We start from the raw sequence: 18,163 nt of genomic DNA, 5'->3' as shown, positions 1-18,163 counted from the left end.
GGTTGGCAGGGTTGTTAAGGACACTAATGATAGTACGCTGCTGCAACAGGATAAACTTCAAAATGTAAAGTATTACCTATGGGAAACAGTAACTCCAGAGTAACATATCAACTCTGTGGTACTACACTGATAGTGGTTGAGAATGAAAAGTACCTGGGGCGGGGGGGTAACTGTGCAGGCAGATATGAAGTTTTCTGAGCAGTGCAGACGGTCTGCAAGTGTAGCTCATGGTGTCTTGTCAATGATATACAGGAATTTTTCTAGCAGGGATAAGGAGGTGATTATCCCCTTCTATAAGGCAGTGGTCAGGCCACACCTTGAGTACTGTATACAGGTCTGGAGGCCTCATTTTAAGAAGGATATAGAGCTGTTGGAACGAGTACAGAGAAGGGCAACAAGATTATTGAATGGAACAAAGGGTTGCTCTTACGAAGAAACCTTAAGTTTTGCAGATTACAGTTTTTGGAGACTAGGCACCTGCGAGGTGATCTGATTGAGGTGTATAAAGTCTTGAATTGTTTGAGCATGCTCAGTGCTGATGGGATTCTTCCTGTTGCTCAGAATAATCACCTGAGAGGGCATAAATTGAAATTGTAGGATAGATGTGCAAAAGTTTGCCTTTAGCCAGCGGGTAGTTGATTGGTGGAACAGACCTCCATCTTTTGTTTTGGAAGTTGATAGCCTAAATAAATCAAGTCTGAGCTGGACAAGTATTTGGAACGAACAGAGGGGTGAAATCGGCACCTTTTTTTTTTTTTTTTGGCTGATACTTCATAAGCTTCCTTTCTTGTATTGTGTACCTCTACTAATGCTAATTCGTGGTCGAGAGGCAAGGTACTTTTCTGTGGTTTAATCGCGTCTGAATGGTCGAAAGGCATGGTCCTTTTCTGTGGTTTAGTCATGTCCAAGTAACTTTTACAATTCAGGATATGCAGGTTATGGTTGGGGGAACAAGTTCCCTCAGTGGCTCAGTCATGTCCGGGTATTTGTCACAATTGGAGGGTTTTCATTGTGTGTCTTGTTTAGTGATTTTAGTCGCATCACAGTATTTAATCGCTTTCAGGTGTTTGTCACTATTGGTAGGTCTCGATATCAGCAGTTGGGTGTATATTATTTACTATTCAGTGATTGTTCTTCAGCATGTATTTTCCTAGGATGGATATTAGGATGGTTTCTTTGTCTTTCAAAGAGCTCCTGAGCAAAATTTGCAAATGCCATATGCTGCTGTATATTATCCAGTAGGTGGAATTCCTGATTTCTGGGTAAGTACATGATTTTGGTCATTAATATAGAACAAACTTTACTTTTATAGAACAAAGGTCCTCATTGAGGGCACAATCATGCATAAGATGGTCCTATCTTTTCAGCCCCCCCCCATCCCAACAATCACAAGAGGGATCTTCAGTGATGCCCATTGATGTTAGGTTGGCTTTAATGGATTCATGGCCAGTAAGTAGGTAGGTTGTGTACAAACCCGGTGAGAATTAAGAGTAGGAGACTGGCGGAATTAATAAGTACAGGTCACGTTGAAAAAAAGTCCTGAATTAAGGTTGAATTTGAAATTGTCTGCAATACTGCCCAGACACGATAAGAGGGAGTATATGATGAGAGCCTTGTCGATCAATTCGGCCCTGGAAAGATTGTGCAAGGCTCAAGGGATAGAATTTTTTTCATCCTGGTCTGTACTTGTTAACAGACCAGGTGCTTCTACAGGGATGCGATACACTTAAATAGAAAGGGTGCAAGAATATTTGCTGTTGCTATCAAGGCAGTGTTAGATGGGTCAGAAAACTGCTAGATGGGGGGGGGATACATGGACTAATAGATTAACAGTAGCCACTGGCAGAGGTGAAAGTGATTCTTGCACTGCTTCTATTGGAATGAGCAGCAGCCTGGAGAACAAGATGCTGGGTACTTCAGAGACTGCTGAAGTACCCTGCAAACTTTGTTCCCTGTCCCCTGTCCACAGCCTATATGCTGAAGCACATGAAACCTCCCTGCAGCTATGCAGACAAATGCTTTTATTACACTATGCAGCAAAACTCAAAGGGCATCCAAACCATCCCACTTGGAACGGACTTTTCTATAAACCTATACCTATCCGAAAATTTTCGGATAGGTTCGGTAAACCTATACTGAACCTATCCATCAATAAATCCGGCAACCAGCATACGTCTTTGCTCATTGCAGGCTGATTGGCAAATTGACTTTAGTAAGATACAGCCCACTGTCTCTCATACAGTCCCACCTTGGACATATTATATACCACTATGTGACTTTTCATTGACAGCCTGGGGAAAACACATCTTATCTCAACAGAACATACTGCAAATGTACGCCACACTGAGAACCCAGCACGGCCAGTACACGCCAATTTACAAAGATGGGTCTGAAACTGACAATCATGTTGGTGCAGCAGTATTTCCTAACATCACTATGTCCAAAAAACTCCCCACTGAATCTAGCAGCTATACTGCAGAACTCTGTGCTATCCACATAGCCTTAAACTACACACTCTTAAGGACTACACTGCACAGCATTATTTATACCGACTCCATTAGTGCTATCCAAGCTATACAACACGATACAAAAAATTACCCCTTACTCAGACAGATCTGGAATACTTGGACTAAATTAAACCAGAAGAAACAACAAGTTCTGTTATGTTGGATCCCTGGTCACGCTGGAATTTCTGGAAACGAACAGGCCGACCTAGCTGCCAAAACTGCTGCCGATCCTATAGATCAATCCTTCACTACACCTGCATCTGACTATAAGTACATTATAAATAAATGATGCCTTGAACAATGGCAGCATAGCCGGCAGAATCAAGTCAACAATAAGCTACTTGGCATAAGAAAAGATCTAAAACCATGGAGATCTAGTATACATGAGAACCGACATGAAGAAGTCATTAGCCCGATTAAGGATAGGCCACACGCACCTGACACATCTTTATTTGCTTTCAGCCACTGACCCACCACTGTCTATAAACTGTAACACCCAGCTCACTGTTCATTCACTTATTGATTGTCCTAAGTACGGTACTGAATGACAAGCTATGTTTATCTCATTTCCCACGACAAACTCCTCTCTCAGCATTTCTGACCTACTAGTAGACACACCACATGTGACCAAAATTTTTGATTTCCTCAAACAGATAAAACTATACAACACGATATAAACTTGAATAACATCTATACAGATAGAGCTATGTATTTAACATCACCATAGTTAGGCGCATTATGGCCTTTGCTATTCTTGTGCCGTAAAGCCCCTAAGCAACAGCCCCCAAAATTCAGCATAAATGCCTCTTAGGGGTCAAATTGGCTAAGCCACTCTCTAGAAATTCCATTCACCATTTCAAAAAGCATTCTCTACACTTCTATACAATGGACACCTCAGGAGATTCTACTTATAAAAACCAATATCCTCATTCTGACAAAGCTTATCATGCATAGGATGGAGACATCCTCCATGGTGGACATCCTCACTTTCCCATAAGTGAGGGTACACCATTCAGATTTATTCCATGCAGATTCCTACTGAACAGCAATTTGCCATCCTTCCTAGATGGAACCCCAGTTGAAGTCCCTCAAGAAGCTGTTCTCACACAGTGTGCCTACCCAACTTCTTCCTTGGTTGATGCAAATGAATATATGTGGAGAAAGCCTATTGAACAACTCTCCATCAAGCCCACCTCATACATGTTCACCCAGTGTGATTTGAATTCAGTCACTCATCTTGGATCAAAGACTATGTATATTAGAAATGGTGTGCAACTGTGCATCTTAAGATCCTGCCATGTATTGCATTGCTGATGTAGACATATACATATATTTTTTTATAACCTCATTTTTTTTCATGCTGTTCAGTTAGTGATCATACCTTCAATAGTACTGCAATCATTGTCATTACTAAATGTTATCACCAGTATGTAAAATATCTCTTATCCTCTGAAATACTTGTCTAATGTGCCTATCCCCTCACATATCCTGCTATCTCAGGTAGAAGTGTACACATCTACTTGATGAAAATAACACTTTAAAAAAATAAGCACTTAAAGAAGGTTTTTCAGTATCAAAAGATATACCAGCAATATGGCCACTTTTATAATCAACAAGTTAATGTATGCAGTGCATTAGATTTTTATTTCATAAATTAATTCACTTTTTCTTTGATTAATAGAAGTGAAAAGTAAATAATTACCTACCTTGTTACCATTTAATTAATAATTGATTATATAATAATATATAAAAGTTTGTTTTTATGCTTCACTTCACATACCCTCCCAATGTAATATTCACTCTGTTTTGTTATACTTTTTAATCAGTAGATTATGAAATGTGATACATTTCAGGCTCTATTGTGTAAGAAATTCAGCATTCATCTATATACAACATTCATACTATCAATACTTTTAGCATTAGCATTAGTAGAGGCATATGATGCAAGAAAGCAAGCTTATTCAGCATCAGCCAAAAAAAAAAAAAAAAAAAACCCTCTCCCATTTCACCCCTCCGTTCGTTCGAAATACCTGTCCAGTTGAGCTTTAAATTTGTTTAGGCTATCAACTTCAACAACAAGTGATGGAAGTCGGTTCCACCAACCAACCAACCACCCGCTGGCCAAAGGCAAATTTCCGCACATCTATCCGACATCCGTCCTTCCTCAATTTGAATTTATGCCCTCTGAGGTGATTATTCTGAGAAAGATGAAGAATCCCATTGGCATTGAGCATGCTCAAACCATTCAAAGCCTTATACACCTCTATCAGATCACCTCGCCGGTGCCTAGTCTCCAGACTCTGTAATTTGCAAAACTTAAGCCTTTCTTCGTAAGAGCAACCCTTTGTTCCATTTACTAATCTTGTTGCCCTTCTCTGTACCCGTTCCAGCAGCTCTACATCCTTCTTGAAATGAGGCCTCCAGACCTGTATACAGTACTCAAGATGTGGCCTAACCATTGCCTTATACAAGGGAATAATCACCTCCTTATCCCTGCTAGAAAAATTCCTGTATCATTGACAAGACACCATGAGCTACTCTTGCAGCTCGTCTGCACTGCTCAGAGAACTTCATATCTGCCTGCACAATTACCCCCAGGTCCTTTTCATTCTCCACCACTGTCAGTGTAGTACCGCAGAGTTGATACATTGCTCTAGGGTTACTGTTACCCATATGTAGTACTTTACATTTGTCAATGTTAAACTTCATTTGCCACCTCTCAGCCCATCTGTTCAACCTTTCCAGATCCTGTTGCAGCAGCATAGCGTCAGTAGTGTCCTTAACGACCCTGCCAACCTTTGTATCATCTGCAACTTAGACATTAAACTTGATATCCCATCATCAATATCATTCATAAACACCGAAAACAACAATGGACCCAACACTGAACCTTGAGGAACTCCACTAATAACATTAGTCCACGTTGAGCAGTGTCCATTGATTACCACTCTCTGTCTTCTGCCACTCAACCATCCCCTTATCCATAGCAGCAATTTGCCTCCAATGCCACACTGCTCCAATTTGTGCAGCAGTCTTCCATGTGCAACAGTATCAAAAGCCTTTCTAAGATCCAAATATATAATATCAAAGTTATTCCCTGCATCCAGTTCTTTTGTGACTACATCATAGTATCCAATCAAATTGGTCAGGCAAGACCTGCCCTTAACAAAACCATGCTGCGTCTGAGCTATAACTGAATTCTTGTCTAGATGATCCTGCAGTGCTTCTTTAACCAGTGCCTCCATTAATTTACCTGGAACAGAAGTTAAACTAACAGGTCTATAATTACTTGTGTCAGCCTTTGATCCTCCTTTGTGAATTGGGGTTACATTTGCACATCTCCAGTCTATGGGTACCTCCCTTGAGTCCAAAGAAGCTCTCATAATTATGGCTAGGGGTTTGCATACTTCCTTTGCTGCCTCCTTTAATATAACTGGATAGATCCCATCCACCCCAGGTGCCTTTTTTATGTTTATCCTCAACAATCTCTCCTCCACTTTCCTCTCAGTTATTACAAAATCATCCAGCTCACTGCCAATGTTTACTTTACCTACATCATTCTCCTTCCTGAATAACTCCTCATGCGTGAATGTAGATGCAAAATACTCGTTTAGATTGTTAGCCACCTGAGCAGGATCCTCAACTGTTGAACCATCAATATCCAGTGGACCAATCTGATTCATCCCTTTTCTTCTCGAGTTCAAGTATGTAAAGAACTCCTTTCTGTTTTTCTTTGCATCCTTTGCCAAGGATTTTTCGTAGTCTGCCTTTGCCTGCCTAATCTCCTTTGTGACTTGGTTACAGACCAACTTATATCTATCATAGGCTTCCATGTCACCCATTAATTTCTATGTATCCCATGCATTTTTCTTCTCTGCCACATGTCTCATTAGTCCATCTGACAACCATTTAGGCCTAAACCTTGAACAATATTTCTTAGTTGGTATGTAAAGCCTGGTAGCCACCAAGATTAGTTCCTTGAATGCTTCCCATTTTGAGTTTGCTGTTGGTAACATCATCAGTTGGTCCCACTGTATAGAATTTAAATACTGTCTCAGACCATCATAGTCGCCTTTACGAAAACAAAAACCCTTCCCTTTACCTCTGATGGTAGTTACCTCCTTGAGTAAATCCCACTTCAACACACTGTGATCACTGCCACTTAGTGGTTCATTTATCTGCAGGTTCTTAATGCATGAAGAATCACTACTGATAATCAGATCAAGAGTATTGCTCCCTCTTGTTGCCTCACGAACATGCTGATGTAGAAAACAATCATCCAATAAATCCACAAAAGCCTTGCTAGTGTGCGAGTGACCAACCCACAAATTCCAGTCAATATCTGGGAATATCTGGGAATATCTGTAATGCATTTACTTATTTCTTCCTGGATTTTAAGAGCATTTGAAATACAGGGCGAGCAAAAAATCATGCAACCTTTAGTGAATATTTATTAATGTGAAATTGATACTGTTGTAATCGAAGGCAGGCAGTTTGACTAGTATTATAAACAAAAACACAGCTGTGTCTAAACCAGCACAAAAACTATACCGGTCACATGATTTTGTAACAGACTTGAGACAGTCATCTTTCAACAGACGAAGTGCAAATATGCATACTTTGCGACAAATATCCATTATTGAGCACTTCCTGCTTATTCTTATTTAACTTACCAGAATGAGTTTGTAATACATTTTCTGGTAATGGTCCAAATAAATTGACAATATCTCATCTGGAGAAATGTTTCCATTACACAGGAAGTTTGCAGGATAGAAAGCGTTCTGGTCAGCCATCAGTGTTAGCTGATGATAGTGTTAGCAATATTTCTCAGACTTTGTTATGCTCTCCACAAAAATCCTTGAGAAAAGATTATCTTATGGAAGTATGCAGAAGGGCTACAAAGATTTTAAGAGTCCATCCAGATTGTGTATGCATCAAGCAGGAACTCAAGGAATCTGATAGGGAAAAACGAATTCAATGCTATAGGTTGTTGTTATTTGGGTTTTAGGAGCACACTAGCAACTAAGGCCATATTGCTCCGGGGATATGCGGTGGTCATTCCCTGACCTTTCCGCATCCTCTGTATTTGGTGGTCACAGGCTCGAACCCTGGTCTAATCAAGAAGCGTGTGCTATGCACTGCTGCTCCTGCCCACCTGGCTACGGATTTCTATTAAAAATTTCTATTCTGATGAACTGTGGTTTCATCCAATTGGATACTTTAATACTCAAAACAGTAGAATATGCAGTGGAGAAAATCCATAGGGCTTTCACAAAAGACAATTGCACTCCTTGAAAGTTGGTGTATGGTGTGCTTTCTCTTGATGGAAAATTATTGATCCCATTTTCTTTATTTGTATGATAACTGCCGAATGTCACCAGGATAATAATAATGGATAATAATAATTTTTAATAATGTATAATAATAATAATGATTTTTGCTCCAAAAAATGTACACATATTATAAAAAGGAAATACACTCTCACCACAACAAAAGTTTCCTGTGAAACTAACATATTCTGGTGCCAAGCTCTGATTAAGGACAGAGATTGTTTCTAGTGTAATAAAATGTTGTTTGTATGCCATGAAAAAAGAATACAGTAAGATTAAGGAAAAACTTGAACTTTGGGTTTATGATGGAGTGTAAAAAAAAAAGGGAAAAAAAAGTTGTGGAAAACAGTGGTAGTTGTGGTGAATTGTTCGTTGAAGTATTTTTTTATTTATTTTTTAATTTTATTTTTATTGTTATTTTTTTTTTTGCTGATGTTTATTGTCAAGTTTTATTTGCAAATTACCCTTCTAGGGCTCTCAAATCTTGAAAAATATGAAACTGTTTTATTGCTAAAGAATGCAGTTATTTTGAAGTGATGTTGATCGTTCAAGTGATCCATACAGCAGTGCAAAGTGAGATAAATTACAGATAATTGAATAAAGTTCTCACATGCAAATATAGCTTCCTAATTAAACAAACAAAGAATGAAAAAGGTACTAACATTTTTATTATGTATGTCTTGTTGATTTACAGAAGAATTTGCTGAGAAGTAGTTAAGCAAAGCAACACTAAACATTTGATTGAAGTCATTCTCTTATGGAGGAGCCTTCATTTCTTGTTATAAGAATTGATGCAGTTTGAGAGCCTCGTTCATTTTTGAATTTGAGATGCATGTTAATTTTTCTGGTTGCTGTGTTTATCGTAACATAAAAAATTAAAATGAATTGAGTAAAAAAACAGCAGTTATATAAACTGTAAAAATGTCTTTAGATATAATAAATTGTTTGTCTTTTTGAATGGTCTCTCGAAAGTGTCTGTCTTGTTAATTCAAGAATCTGAATAACAGACAATTGGTTTCTTAGTGTGTGTTCATGTTCTCAGTTTGTCGTTGTGGTTTGAGGTTAAACAAAAAGTAGAACATGTGCATTATAGAACAATATATTTGTGGCTCAGTGACATTTATTACTGAATTTTGTTTTATAGCCTTTCTCTGATAAAATTCAAGAAATTTTCTCAGATAGAGGTCTAGAGATAGAAAAAAAAAAAAAAGTCCTGTCACAAAGACAAATTAAAATTTTTAGTTCAGATGAGGATTTCCAAGCTTCCATTGTATACTGCCATTTGTTGTGTGAACTGTTGTCAGATCTGAGTTCCCCATATAAAAATTTCAGATATGACATTAGAATAGTAAAATGAAATATATAAATTTCTGTTTATTTTCATTATGGCTGAGACCAGAAGCATTTATATATTCATTGTGACTGAATACATGCTATGAATACAGTCACAATGAATAACTATAGAGGACAGCCAGGGATTATCGGTGCCTTGGTTTTCTCAGCGGCCCATGCATTTTTCATGGTAGCATACTTGCTTAAACCTACAACCTCTTTAATTATGGCTGCACTAAATGCTGGACCATGATTCTTATGTTGAATGATGATTCGTAAAAATTTACTCTGACAGCACAGAAGCTTAGACTGCCAGATAGTCTGTTGTACTGCAGATTTACATGCTAATTTAACCCATTTGGTGAGTTAAATTAGCATGTAATTAATTAAATTAGCATGTAGTTAAAACAGCATGAAAAGATTCATTCCATGAATATTACAGGCTGGCCGCGATTAATTCGTCCTGCGAGCGCATCATGCAAAACAGAAACACGTTAATCGAATATAATAATCAATAGAAAAAATTATAATTGGTCCGTGACCTTCAGGAATGTCCATAGAGAATTTTAAAAATACCTTTTAAATATTTTTTTTTAACTGTATACCATGTAAAATATAATAAAAATTATTATAGAATTAAATGTTTATTGCATAAAATACACAATGAAGAAACTATTTGTTAGGAAATATGTGAACAGAGTAATTTGAACAGTGTTGGCTTTCTTTTTTCATCGTACAATTTCCGATAGCCAACAACAAGCTTCTCTAGTCCTTAATGAAATAACATGCTTCTTTTGATGTTAGAATCAACATCCATTATTTCATATCTGTGATATGAAAGATTTCACCTAGTTCTTTTACCATTATCTCCTTTGCGGTAACATTTTGATCTGGCTCACATTCTTTTTCTTCAGCTTCTTCGAATACATGCTGCTCCTCTATTTGAAGGTGATCACTGTCACTTAGCTGTTCTGAATGTGAATTTAGTAATTCTCAAATTACTAAATTCACATTCAGACACCTTTAAATTCCCACATCTTTAAAACCAGGGTCATTACCAGTATTAGTTACCGTATTTCTTCGATTCTAAGACGCCATCGATTGTAAGATGCACCTTAATTTCAGAAAAAAAGCTTTGATTCTAAGAAAAATAAATAAATAAAATAAAACACTAAAATAAATCTAACAAATATTTTTATTATAATTTAATTCAATTTACTAACAACAATAATACCGGTATTTATCAGTAGGTATGTTATTCATCACTTCCTTCTGAACCTTCTGAGCCGTCGATATCTGAATCAATATCAGAGTCTGATATTGATTCAGATGCAATCAATATCAAAGTGGGATTTACTCAAAGAAGTAACTACCATTAGGGGTAAAGGGAAGGGTTATTGCTTTCGTAAAGGCGACTACGATGGACCGAGACAGTATTTAAATTCTATACAGTGGGACCAACTGATGATGTTACCAACAGCAAATTCAAAATGGGAAGCATTCAAAGAACTTATCTTGGAAGCTACTAGGAAATTTTGTTCAAGGTTTAGGCCTAAATGGATGTCAGGTGAACGAATGAGACATATGGCAGAGAAGAAAAATGCATGGGATACATTTTTTTAAAATTTTTTTTTTATATGAACCCAAAACACGAGAGGTATTAGAACCTATAGTACTTAGTACCGTGCTTGGGTTGGAGGTTGAGAAGATGAAAGAAGATATTTGTTGACATTGGACTTGAACTTTTGTAGATTGTAATTTTCAGGAAATACGTATGAAGGAAGGATGTTCCAGAAAACGGCAGTTGAATGAATAAATGAGGAAGATGAAAAGTTGGTTCTGTGGGTTTGAAGTTGGACAGTAAACGGATGTAGGCTGGTGGCGGCATGTGTTTGGATTGTTTTGAAAGAGAGAGCGGGAATTAGAGAAGCCAATTCAGAAGAACAGTGCCCATGGAAGTATCTGTAGAAGAGGCATGCGGGAGAAACAGTACGTCTATGAAAAAGCGAGTGGAGAGACTCTGTTCGAGATGAATCATTAATTAACCTAACTGCCCTCTTCTGAATGGAATCAAGAAGCCTGAGAGAGGTTTTGGGGGCACCACCCCAGATGTGGGAACAATATCCCATGGCAGGGCGGATTTGCGATTTATACAGAGTGAACAGCTGTTTGGAAGAAAAGTAAGGCTGAGAACGAAAGAGAAAACCAAGTTTTTTTGATGCAGAGGAAGCAATATTTGTAATGTGCTTGTGCCAAGAGAGATTAGAAGTCAAGGTAATCCCCAAAAGAGATATATCATTTTGCCTAGAAATCGGAGTGTCACTAAAGATAAGCATAGGACCAGAACAATCCTTTTTGCGAGATATAAGACAAGACTGAGTTTTAGAAGGGTTGAAATCAACTAAGTTGTCTTTGCCCCACTGGAGAATTACCTGTAGATCGGCATTTAAGGAATTGGTAGCAGATTTTTCGAGAAGTTGAAGCTGATTGAGCAGGACAAGGTTTCTCAAAATGGAAAATGGAATGCAATGTGCTATCATCGGCAAAACTATGGATAGGATTTCCAGTCAATGGAAGAAGGTCGTTGATATACAAGAGGAAAAGAGTGGGGGAAAGAACTGAACCTTGGGGGACACCAGCATTAGTGGAGAAGTAAGAAGACAGAGAGCCATCTACGATCACCCTCAGTGAGCGATCAGAGAGAAACCTGGATAACCAATAACTAAAAACAGTTGGCAAACCATAAGATGGAAGCTTGTTTAGAAGACCTTTATGCCAAACACGATCAAAAGCCTTTGAGATGTGAAGGGCAACTACTTGTGTTTCACCGAACCTTTCCATTGAATTAGTCCATAAATGGGTAACATAAGCCGGAATATCACCAGTGGATCGACACTGATGGAATCCATACTGGCGATCGTTGATCAGATGGAAGGTTTCTAGGTAGTTTAAGAGTTGGCGGTTAATTGATTTCTCCTTTACTTTAGAAAGAGTAGAAGTAATTGCAATGGGACGATAATTGGATGGGAGGGATTTGTCACCCTTTTTAGGAACTGGCTGGATATGAGCAAATTTCCAAGCAGAAGGAAAAAGACCTTTGAAATAAGAAAGTGAAAAAAGGCTGCAAAGAATAGGAGTAAGTTCAGGAGCACAGGTTTTGAGAACAAGTGGAGAAATACCATCAGGCCCCGGAGCTTTCTTAGCATCAAGATTCATCAAAATCCTTCTGATATCCCTTTGACGGAAGACGACAGGAAGCATTGAATGGAGCGTGTTGGGAATGGTGGGAGCTGTTTTACCAAGATTATTAATACATGAGTTGGAAGAAATATGGGATGCTAGCAGGTCAGCTTTATCCTTGGCTGAAGTGACAACAGAACCATCTGGTTTGGACAGAGGTGGGAGCAGAGATGGGCAAAAGTTGCGGGCAATAGCTTTGGCAAGACACCAGAATACTTGGCTACCATTGGGGCAAGAAGCAAGTTTTCTACTCTTATCCTGTTCAAACTCTATTTTGGACTGATTAATAACTGCTCTACAATTGTTGCGAGCTTTGGTGTAGGCAGAAAATGAAACTGAAGAATTAGAAACAAGCCAATTACGATATGCAACATTCTTCTCTTGAACAGCCTTAATACATTTATTGGAAAACCAAGGTTTAGATAAAGGACGAGATTTTAAAGTGGAGTGTGGGATAAAGAATTCCATTCCTGCAAGAATAATTTCACTGACACGATCTGAGCAAACGTTGACATCAGAAGTTTTGAAACAGTAATCCGACCAAGGAAAAGAAGAAAAGAAGTGTCGCAGGTCATCCCATTTTGCATTCTTGTATGTCAAACAACATGAGGTTGGGAATAGCCATGAGATAAAGGTTCCATTGGAGAAGAGACAATAACCAAGTTGTGATCTGAAGTGCCTAAAGGACCTCTCACTTCGACCGTGTACTTAGAAGGGTTGTTTGTGAGAAAAAGATCAAGCGTATTGGCTGTATGATTAGGATTGTACATACAAATTAATACATGACACAGAAGCCTGTGATAAATACAAGTTGATCTATAACCAAGTTACAAAGGAGGTTAGGCAGGCGAAGGCAGATTACAAGAAATCTTTGGCAAGGGATGCAAAGAAAAACAGCAAAGTGTTCTTTACTTATGTAAACTCTAGAAGGAAGGGGATGAATCAGATTGGTCCACTTGATATTGATGGGTCAACTTTTGATAATCCTGCTCATGTAGCAAACAAAGTAAATGAATATTTTGCATCAACATTCACACATGAGGAGTTATTCAGCAAGGGGAATGCCAGAGGTGTATTCAACTCTGGCAGTAAGCTAAAGAATCTTGTAATAACTGAGAGTAAAGTGGAGGAGAAATTGTTGAAGATAAACACAAGAAAGGCATCTGGGGTGGATGGGATCTATCCAGTTATATTAAAGGAGGTAGCAAAGGAAGTAAGCAAACCCTTAGCCATAATTATGAGAGCTTTCTTGGACTCAGGGGAGGTACCCACAGACTGGAGATGTGCAAATGTGATCCCAATTCACAAAGGAGGATCAGAGGCTGACACAAGTAATTATAGACCTGTGAGTTTAACTTCTGTTCCAGGAAAATTAATGAAGGCACTGGTTAAAGAAGCACTGCAGGATCATCTAGACAAGACTTCAGTTATAGCTCGGACACAGCATGGTTTTGTTAAGGGGAAGTCTTGCCTGACCAATTTGATTGGATACTATGATGCAGTCACAAAAGAATTGGATGCAGGGAATGACTTTGATATTATATACTTGGATCTTAGAAAGGCTTTTCCATTATTGTTTTCTGTATGTATAAATGATATTGATGAAGGTATATCAAGCTTAATGTCCAAGTTTGCAGACAATACGAAGGTTGGCAGGGTTGTCAAGGACACTACTGACACTATGCTGCAACAGGATCTGGAAAGTTGAGCAGATGGGATGAGAGGTGGCAAATGAAGTTTAACATTGACAAATGTAAAGTATTACATATGGGAAACAGCAACTCCAGAGCAACGTATCAACTCTGTGGTACTACACTGACAGTGTTAGAGAATGAAAGAGACTTGGGGGTGGTTGTGCAGGCAGATATGAAGTTCTCTGAGCAGTGCAGATGGGCTGCAAGAGTAGCTCATGGTGTATTGTCAATGATATTTAGGAATTTTTCTACCAGGGATAAGGAGGTGATTATTCCCTTGTATAAGGCAGTGGTCAGGCCACACCTAGAGTACTGTATACAGGTCTGGAGGCCTCATTTCAAGAAGGATGTAGAGCTGCTGGAGCGAGTACAGAGAAGGGCAACAAGATTAGTGAATGGAACAAAGGGGTGCTCTTACGAAGAAAGGCTTAAGGTTTGCAAATTACAGTGTCTGGTGACTAGGCACCGGCAAGGTGATCTGATAGAGGTGTATAAAGCCTTGAATGGTTTGAGCATGCTCAATGCTGATGGGATTCTTCCTCTTGCTCAGAATAATCACCTGAGAGGGCATAAATTCAAATTGAGGAAAGACTGATGTAGGATAGACGTGCGGAAATTTGCCTTTAGCCAGCAGGTGGTTGGTTGGTGGAACAGACTTCCATCACTTGTCGTGGAAGTTGATGGCCTAAATAAGTTTAAGGCTCAGCTGGACAGTTATTTCAAACGAACAGAGGGATGAAGTGGAAGTGGTTTTTTTTTTTTTTTTTTTTTTTTGGCTGATGCTTTTTTTTTTTTTTTTTTTTTTTTTTTGGCTGATGGATAAGCTTGCTTTCTTGAATCAAAATGTCGACTCGCAGCTCTATTTCCATGTTCTTTTGCATACACAATAACTTTTCGTTTCAATGCGGCTTCGTACTGCAATCTTTTTGACATTGTAATGTGCAATAAGGGATCAAAATTAACGAAATGCAGTAACTCCACTTATGTACTTTCGAAGATACAAACAAAACTTCCTAGTTTTCACTGAGTGAGCTCCACTATAATGAAATAACGGTGGCTTCACATTTCGAAAGCACATGAAATCACCCACGCCACTTTATTCTCCATTGGAATTGGAGAATGCAATAACGGTCAAACTTGGAGACAGTGTTTCCACATAAAAATAAAACGTGTGGTGCTGTGCAAAGCGCGGGAAAATTCAAAAAAAAAAAACTGCGATTGTAAGATGCCATCGATTCTAAGACGCACCCCGTTTTTAGAGATGTTTATTGTGGGAAAAAAGTGCGTTCTGAGAATCAAAGAAATATAATGTCTTCTATATATTTTTTTATATTTATCCGTGAAGCCAGTAAAATTGTTTGCACAAAGGGGTAAAAGATGCTTCCAAACTGCTCTCATATTGCTGGCTGTCACTTCTTTCTGTGCTGCATGCATATTTTCAATAGCGACTCATATGTTATATTTTTTCCCAAATTTTGGTACACAAATTGCATTGTCTCCTGTTGTAGCTTCAAAGTGCCTGTGCAAATGTTCTGCGGTGGTAGTAAGCATTGAAAGTTGCAATCATCCCTTGGTCCATTGGGTTGCAATAATGTTGTATTTGCAGGTAAAAAAAACAACTTCCCCATTTTCATTTAAGTTGCCAAATGCAGAAGGATTTCCATGTGCATTATCCAAAAGCAACAGAGCTTTAAAAGTAAGATTATTTTTCTTGCAATAAGCTTCAACTGTTGGACAGAAATAAGACTTAAACCAGTCTTCAAATTGGGCTTTGGTCACCCATTCTTTTTTTTATTTGAATGCAAAATGACTGCAAGAGTTCGATGACTGTATCCTTTTAAAGCCCTAGGATTTTGTTCGTGGTACACAAGCATAGGCCTAAATTTAAAATCACATTTAGCATTACCTCCTAATAAAAGTGTTACTTGATCTTTTGAGACTTTATACCCAGGTTGTGATGCTTCATTTGCAGTCAAATAAATTTTAGTTGGCATCCATTTCCAAAATAGGCCTGTTTCGTCTATGCTAAATATTTGCCAATCATTTTATTGACTATCCTGAATAATTTTTGCAATTCTGCAGGAAATTTGGCTACAGCATCTTCATCAGCAATAGCAGCTTCCCCTGTTACTTTAACATTATGCAGTCCCGCTCGATTTAAATAACTTCGAGTTTTTCAGCTAAAGTAAAACTTTTCGGTTTTTTTTATTGCAGTCACTTTGTTTTTCACTCTTTATTTTATCCATAATTAACAGGGGTAGAAATTTGGAATTTTTAAATGCAAGTTTGCACGTGACTTCATTAACAGGAGACAAACAAGTAACACACCTGCTTCCGATGGTTGATGGAACACCCTGAGGCATGCAGCATGCAAATGCTTGTTTATTGCCCTTTCAATAATCACATAAAAAATATCATGTTAACTATAAATTTGCATCTTGTAAAGTAAAAAGTGGTATAATTTTTTCAAGTAGCAGTAACTGAAAAATGTGTTAATTGAACTCGCGTTATGCAAGACCTGGCTGTGTATTCATTTTTATCATTAGAATATCTGTTCCCCTTAACTTATTAGCTGTATTTTCAACACTTAATGTAAAGGTAACGTATTGAGAATTCTGACTAATCTGAATGGATATTTTTTACTTTTGCATGTTCACCCCTACTATCTTGGGAGTTTCTATTATGTATCAAGAGTGGAATCCTTTTACCTTGCATTTTTGCAATGAAAATAGTAATTAAAAATATCGAAATGTATTTTTAAAAATGTATAGTTTCAGAAATGTCAAAAATAGCTGTTATCATCGACCGGCACATACATTTTGGGACCGCAAATGGCTCGAGAGCTTGTGGATTTGTTCCTCTGAGAGCAATACCATTAATAGAGACAGGGGAATCCACATTCATCCCCTCTTCAAGGTGGTGGTGGTTCTTGGACGGGATGATTGGTTCCGCCTGGCACGCTCCCGAGCCATTTCTGGTTCCAGTGCACATGAGGAGAATACTGCCCATGCTCCTGTAGAAACACGTGCTGAGAACCGTGCGCCTGCTGGTATTTAGGGATGTGCCATACAATAAACCTCACTGTTGAAAAAGGAGGCGGATGCCTCTGAAAGCTACGGTGTTTTAGCGCTTTTATCATCTTGTGTTTTATCTACGTTGTTTTATTGTAAATAATTTTTTTTTTGCAGTTTAAAATTTCATATTTTATTGTACAGACAGTTACCTTTTTATCCAGTGGAATTATATCATTCTATTTATATTTTTAATAACGGTTGGTGTATGATTGTGCAGTTATTATGAAAATGTAAAAAATACAAATCTGAAATTCTTTTAAAATAGTATTCTTTACTCACTTTATTTTTTATAGAATGTTGCAGCTAATCACAGAGCCAATGATGTAATAGTTAAGGAAAGTTCACCCCAACACTTGACAGCAAGATTTATGTATGGACCCTTAGATATGGTTGCATTAAGTGGAGAAAAGGTAATTTTGTTATGCTGTTTTCAGCATGAAAGGTCACTTTTTTCACCCCCCCCTTTGGACATTAGGAGACAAACATCTTGTCTGCCTCTTAATATCCAATGAATAATATTTTCTAAATACCAAGCTTAAATGACGTTAAGTTTCATAGTAAAAATTATATAGTCTAGCGCAAAGAAGTTTCACATATGTACAAATGATCCTCTAAGATTCAGCAACCCTGAAAACTGAGCCCTGCCGAATCTTAGAAGTTGCCAGGTTGTTCGCGTTAAATTATACTTTAATGTATATACAGTAAGTGCCAGTTATAGTGATTACATTTGCAAATTGAATTTTGATTCTAATAAACAGCCATTCTAATAAGCAAAAATCATTGAATATTATGCACAGACTATAAAAATAAAGATATAAAGCACAAATTTACACTTTATTACCAAAAGTTTATTACCAATTAAATGATATGTGAAAATTTAAAGAATATTGTCCACAGGTTATCAAAATAAAAATAAATTTATACTTAGGTACATAGCTTAATTAATATACATATTAATTGAACATAACACTTTGTAATATGATTAT

General features: G+C 37.8%; 1 protein-coding gene across 1 annotated transcript in view; it reads left to right on the top strand.

The window, feature by feature from the left end:
- The window catches only part of rdgB (retinal degeneration B), a 597,535-nt gene that overhangs the window by 429,035 nt on the left and 150,337 nt on the right, over nt 1-18,163 (top strand). The window contains exon 16 of the mRNA XM_090373500.1: nt 17,471-17,587. Coding sequence (XP_090229626.1) covers nt 17,471-17,587 — 117 coding nt within the window. The remainder of the gene's footprint in view (nt 1-17,470; nt 17,588-18,163) is intronic.

The sequence above is a fragment of the Mastigoproctus giganteus genome, chromosome 5, assembly GCF_048544385.1.
Source record: "Mastigoproctus giganteus isolate SK-2022 chromosome 5, ASM4854438v1, whole genome shotgun sequence".
NCBI lineage: Eukaryota > Metazoa > Arthropoda > Arachnida > Uropygi > Thelyphonidae > Mastigoproctus > Mastigoproctus giganteus.
The sequence above is the reverse complement of the archived record's forward strand: the minus strand, read 5'-3'. Positions and strand labels throughout refer to the sequence as shown.